The 6,746-nt window shown below is 35.7% G+C and overlaps 1 protein-coding gene across 2 annotated transcripts; it reads left to right on the forward strand.

Moving 5' to 3' along the window:
- The first annotated feature begins 725 nt into the window (after positions 1-725).
- LOC110602852 (probable alpha,alpha-trehalose-phosphate synthase [UDP-forming] 7) lies at positions 726-6,448 on the forward strand. Of its 2 annotated transcripts, XM_021740433.2 has the most exons (4): positions 729-937; positions 1,184-3,266; positions 3,342-3,615; positions 5,434-6,448. In XM_021740433.2, exons 2-4 carry the CDS (start codon positions 1,279-1,281, stop codon positions 5,731-5,733), a joined length of 2,562 nt encoding a protein of 853 aa, XP_021596125.1. In that variant the 5' UTR covers positions 729-937; positions 1,184-1,278; the 3' UTR covers positions 5,734-6,448. The 2 variants fall into 2 exon arrangements, with proteins under 2 accessions (XP_043807743.1, XP_021596125.1); XM_043951808.1 differs by lacking the exon at positions 3,342-3,615 and having other exon boundaries at positions 726-937.
- The last annotated feature ends 298 nt before the right edge of the window (positions 6,449-6,746 follow it).

A 6,746-nucleotide genomic window follows, 5' to 3' on the forward strand; every position in this document is an offset into this window, starting at 1 on the left:
TATTTCTTTAAAATGGCTTATGAATTTTTTTTGATTAAATTTTGTTAATGTTCCAAATAGAAATATAAAAAAATATTTTCCGTCTGTTTAAAATGATTTTTTTTAATTAATAAAATATTTTTTATTAATTAAATTTTTTAAATAAAAAATATAAAAATATTTTTAAAAAAATATTTTTGTGAAACAATCAACCCTAAATATATATTTTGATTTTCTTTTTTTTTTTTCCGCCAAAGAATAATGCGTTGATCACTGTGGTAACACGGAGTTATTATTATTGTATGGTAAAAATAAAGAGTTATTATTATTATTATAATATATTTATATATGATGGAAACATAATTTTTTTAAAAGGTAAATTAATTAATTTTATTTAATTTAGTAGAAATTATAAATATACATGTTGGTGATGGTTGAAGACAAAAAGTCCAATGTTGGTACGACAAAAACAGGATTGGTTGGTATTAATTGTCATGGAGCTACAAAGAAACATGTGATCTTTTTGTTGAATGGATGTGCTAATGCAATGACGTGTGGGACCTGCGCCACCTCATCTCTTGACACGTTTCCATGTTATTCTCATGACACGTAGGCGCCTGTGCACCACCTGGGAGTAAGCGCGCGTGACTTTAAGAACTCCCAATGCCAGCTGGCATTACTGGGTTGTCTACTGGCCGACCTTATCCTCTTGAATATTTTTTACAAAAACGTTTTATTTATTATTATTTTTTCAAAGAGGAAAAATAAAGGAAAGCAGTTTGTAGAGAGAGAGGAGAGGAAAAGAGAGATTGTATGTGCGACTCTTGAGAAATAGAAAGGACCAAACCAAACCCTAGATTTCTTTCTTGTGCAGATAAAATTTCCATTTTATTTTTAATATTCGATTTCAGATCCAAAGAGAAAGATACAAACTTTCTTTCTTCGTTTCAAAGCTGAGGTTAGTTTTCAATCTGTTCGTTTCTGTTACATTTGATGTCATACGTAATCAATTCATCTATTTTTCATTTTTTTTTTTGTAAATTATTCATTTTTTTCTCATGTTAAAGGGTTTGTATAGATCATGTTCCATATTGGGATCTCTTTAACTGATGGGTACTAATATTGAAGTCCATGCATTTCGTTGATTGTGTGATTTTGAAGTTCTTGTTCTGTAACGATGATATTTGTTTCATACTCATTTCAGATCCTGCCAAATTATAGTCATTTCTGAGGGAAAACAATCTGAGATCTTTTGATAGTTTCTGAGTTGTAAAGGGTTGTCAAAAGAAGAGAGCGAAGATGATGTCTAGATCGTATACCAATCTTTTAGATCTAGCCTCTGGTAACTTCCCGGTAATGGGTCAACCCCGTGAAAAGAAACGGTTGCCTCGTGTAATGACCGTTCCTGGGGTCATTTCTGAGCTTGATGACGATCAGGCCAATAGCGTAGCCTCGGATGTGCCATCTTCGCTGGTTCAGGACCGTATAATCATTGTGGCCAATCAGCTACCAGTGAAAGCTAAACGCAGACCAGATAATAAAGGATGGGGTTTTAGCTGGGATGAGGACTCGTTGTTGTTGCAGTTAAAAGATGGCTTGCCAGAAGATATGGAAGTTATATATGTAGGTTCCTTGCGGGTGGAAGTTGATTTGAGTGAACAAGATGATGTGTCACAGCTTTTATTGGATAGGTTCAAGTGTGTGCCGGCATTTCTGCCCCCTGATATTTTGTCCAAATTCTATCATGGGTTCTGTAAGCAACATCTGTGGCCTCTTTTCCACTATATGCTTCCCTTTTCAGCTAGTCATGGTGGGCGATTTGATCGATCTTTGTGGGAGGCATATGTGGCTGCAAATAAGATCTTTTCTCAAAGAGTGGTTGAGGTTTTAAACCCAGAGGATGATTATGTTTGGATTCATGACTATCATTTGATGGTGCTACCCACATTTCTGAGAAGAAGGTTTAATAGATTGAGAATGGGGTTTTTCCTCCACAGTCCATTTCCATCATCTGAGATATATAGGACTTTACCTGTGAGGGAAGAGATCCTTAAGGCTCTGTTGAATTCTGATCTCATTGGCTTTCACACATTTGATTATGCACGTCATTTTCTCTCTTGTTGCAGTCGAATGCTGGGTTTGGAGTATCAATCAAAGAGAGGTTATATTGGGTTGGAGTATTATGGAAGGACAGTTGGAATAAAGATCATGCCAGTGGGGATTCACATGGGTCAGATTGAGTCAGTTTTGAGACTTGCAGATAAGGAATGGAGAGTAGGAGAGCTGAAACAGCAGTTTGAAGGAAAGACTGTCCTACTCGGGGTTGATGACATGGACATATTCAAAGGTGTCAATTTGAAGCTATTGGCAATGGAACAGATGCTGAAGCAGCATCCGAAGTGGCAGGGGAGGGCGGTCTTGGTGCAGATTGCTAACCCTGCTAGAGGAAAGGGGAAAGATCTTGAGGAGATACAGGCTGAAATACAGGCAAGCTGCAAGAGAATTAATGAAACTTTTGGTCAACCTGGGTATGAACCAGTTGTATTCATTGATAGGCCAGTATCCCTCAGTGAAAGAGCTGCATACTATACTGTTGCAGAATGTGTTGTTGTGGCAGCTGTGAGGGATGGAATGAATCTTACTCCTTATGAGTACATTGTGTGCAGACAGGGTGTATCTGGGTCAGAGTCTAGTTCTGAATCCAGTGGGCCCAAGAAGAGCATGCTGGTTGTATCAGAGTTCATTGGATGTTCTCCTTCACTCAGTGGTGCGATTCGGGTCAATCCCTGGAACATTGAAGCAACTGCTGAGGCGATGAATGAGGCAATTTCAATGTCTGAATCTGAGAAGCAGTTGCGCCATGAGAAGCATTACAGATATGTCAGCACACATGATGTGGCATACTGGTCAAAAAGCTTCTTCCAAGATATGGAAAGAACTTGCAAAGACCATTTTAGAAGGCGTTGTTGGGGGATTGGCTTCAGCTTTGGTTTCAGGGTTGTTGCACTTGATCCTAATTTCAGAAAGTTATCTACCGATGCTATTGTCTCGGCTTATTTGAGGTCCAAAAACAGGGCTATATTGTTGGACTATGATGGAACTGTAATGCCTCAAACATCCATCAATAAGACTCCAAGTCAAGAGGTCATATCTATAATTAATGCTCTGTGTGGTGATGTGAAGAACACTGTTTTCATTGTAAGTGGTAGAGGAAGGGAAAGTTTAGGCAAGTGGTTTTCTCCTTGCAAGAAGCTTGGAATCGCTGCTGAACATGGCTATTTTATAAGGTATGATATTGATTTTCTCACTTCTTACTCTTTCACCACTCTTTGCACTTGTATCTAAGTAGCTTAATGTGCCAGATGGTCTGTGGATGAGCAATGGGAGACTTGTGGACAGAATAGCGACTTTGGATGGATTCACATAGCAGAGCCTGTCATGAAGTTATACACAGAATCAACTGATGGCTCTTCTATTGAGACCAAGGAGAGTGCCTTAGTTTGGCATCATAGGGATGCTGATCCAGGTTTTGGAGCCAGCCAGGCCAAGGAGATGTTGGACCATTTAGAAAGTGTGCTAGCAAATGAACCTGTTGCTGTAAAAAGTGGTCAGTTCATTGTGGAAGTAAAGCCACAGGTGCACATCTCTACTCTACTTCCAAATTTCAAGCCGTCTAATTTTAAATTCTGTCCATTCTGCTGATGATGCCAAATGGAGGTGCTTTCAATATTTTGAAAGCAATAAGTTTACTTCCTGAGATTACTATGGGCCTGTTTGGCATTGCTGTTAGAGCCACTGTGAGAAAAGCACTTTCTTAGAAGTACTACTTAGAAAATATTAAAAAATAATTTAAAATTATTTTGGACATAATTTAGTCATAAGAACACCAAAATATCAAAACAGCTTTTCCTAAACTGGTTTTTTCAACAACATTTAAAATGATGTTTTTTCTAAAAATCTCTTTTCTGGCCTCCAAATTCAATGCCAAACAGGCTCTATGTATTATTTTCTATGTAATACTAATATACTGCTAACCCCTATCTCCTTTCGTTCGGAGCAATGAAGTTGCTTATGGTTCTCAATTTGTGTGGTTAAGGGCTTTGGTAAGGACAGATGCACATATTTTATATTAATTGGTTTGGGGAATGTTAGAAATTGATAAGCAATTGAATATGGCATGAAATTTTTTCTAATGCATAATCAGCTCAGTTAGCTGAATGAAAAACCCTGTCCCACCCACCATAAAATATAAAAAATTAATAATATTAGTAGTAATAAAATCCAAGCTATAGTGCATTCTTAGAGAGTAAATTAATAAAATAGTAGAATCGTGCGCTATGGATCGAGTTGTTAAATGGTCAACTTCAAATGCATGCTTCTACCATACACCATAAACATTAGTGGAACTGAATTATATGCACCCTGCTTTGCATTAAGTAAATTGCATTTGATTAAGGTGAAGTTTTGTAAAAACCTCATTGTTCCTTATCTAATCTCGTATTGGAAGACTCAAGTTAGGAATTATATTCATCATAGGATTAGGAAATTTAGACTTTTATATAGTATTTCTGTTATTTTCTAGAAATATTTATAGAGTTCCCACCAGAGAGTGTAGTAGCACATCTCGGGATAAAACAAGTGATGGTTGATGAAGATGGTGTCATGTCCAACCTTGAAAACTAAGTGCCTTGGTATAAAAGTGTGACAAGTTGATAGTGAGAGGAGTGAGAAGGAAATGAAGACTTAAAATGACTTGGAGGTTTTGGATACTGATACGGAAATGGTGTTAAACTAGCCAAAAATGGTCAATATAATTGACCCCAAGTGGTTTAATTTTAAGGATTAGTTGTTGATGTTATAGTTGTTTTGGAATTCCTTTTCCTAGTATCAGCAGAATGAGTTATTTTGCTATGGATACTTAAGATCTTAGTATTTTTTTTTTTGGGAGATGATATTATTATAAGTATTATTGAGAATTAATAAAATTTGAGTTTTTTTTTTCTTTGTTTAATAGTTTATGTACCTTAGGGAATTTGTTTCCTGCTCCTAGCTCCCATAACTCTACTAGTGCTACCTGAATATCTGAGCTCTCACTCACCGGGTTAAATGATTTTATGAACTTTTTTTTTATTGAAGCAACTATGGTGGTTGCACCTAAAAATGCATGATATTCTTTGAACTGTGAAATTGTTTCAATTTACTTTTTATTTTTTTTGAATGAGGAGTTGACTTAATCGTTTACAATACCATTTATGAATCATAAATATCAAAAGATAACATTGAAAAATTTATTTTGCTTTTAGAGTTTATATCATTTCATCGGTGCTATGAATTAGAAGTAGAGGATTATCTATGACTTTTTGGATATGGTGTTTTGTATGTACCTACATACTTTCCATATACCACTTGAGAGTGTCTGACACTGGTTTCTAACTTAAATTTTACATTTTTCAGGGAATCAGTAAAGGGTTTGTTGCAGAAAGGATCTTTACATCAATGGTTGAAAGGGGAAAGCAGGCTGATTTTGTATTGTGCATAGGTGATGACAGATCAGATGAGGACATGTTTGAGATCATTGGCAACGCAACAGCAAACGGTGTTCTATCCTCGAGCACATCTGTTTTTGCCTGTACTGTTGGACAAAAACCAAGCAAAGCCAAGTACTATTTGGATGACACAACTGAGGTCATAAACATGCTTGAAGCTCTTGCAGAAGCTTCAGATTCATCACCCTCTCCAGGAAATTCTCCATGAATTACTCCTTTGCAGCATTATGAAATTGCAGCTCCGTAAGCAATCAGGAAAAGTATAAAATGCTGGCCTATGATTCAAGTGCCTTAATGGAAGAGACATCGAAACGATCTGCATTGTTGGTTATCGCAGCCAGTTGGAGTAATTTCAAGTTTGCTTGGAGTTTTTCTTGTGACAAAAACAGTGAATTCAACAGTTTGAAATGGGATTGTCGCCTAGGGAAAGACACAAAATTTTTCTTGTGAGCTCAGACGTGTAGAGGATTAGAGAGAGACTGGATTTATACATGGAGACTGACATGGAGTTGTAAGAAATGCCAAAATAAACTTTGCATGTAAAGGCAACCTTTGTAGGACCACAGACATCATGTGGTGGCTTGAAAATACAGCTGAATTCTTGCCAGGATGAAGTAATTCTGATGGTTGGAAGTTGATGGGATAACATAAGCAGATATATCAGCTGGTTTAAGTTTCCCTGTTGAAAAAATGATATACTGGATTACTGGTACCATTTTTTTTTCCTTCCTTTTAAACTTCTGAGTGAATTTTTTCCTTTATTATTATTTTTTGAACTTTGATTAATTCCTTTGCTAGTTGAATCTGTAAATCTATAGTAAAATTGGCAATTTAGTTTGTTTTTGCACGCATTGCATTGGAACAATGTCACTCGTATCTTTGTGTTAAAATTTTTTGAATTCCAAAAGATCCCAGTTTCGTCAGATTCCATGTTTGAAATCGAAGAATTTTCTAATGTAATTCTTTTTTTTAATTAATATTTAAAGATATTTATGTCTCCTGATATTGGGATAAATTGTAGGACAGAAAGCCTCATACTTTCCGAGTTAATTTATTAGAATTAATAGTTAATATGGAATCATTGGATATACAATGATTGTTTAGAATAATTTTTTCTGAATATATAGGTATATCTTTAGACTAGTTAAAATTTATATAGTAAATATTTGAATTGGAATATTTAAATTTATAAAAATTATAATAATTAATTAAATCATCGAT

Source organism: Manihot esculenta, chromosome 16, assembly GCF_001659605.2.
Source record: "Manihot esculenta cultivar AM560-2 chromosome 16, M.esculenta_v8, whole genome shotgun sequence".
NCBI classification, from domain to species: domain Eukaryota; kingdom Viridiplantae; phylum Streptophyta; class Magnoliopsida; order Malpighiales; family Euphorbiaceae; genus Manihot; species Manihot esculenta.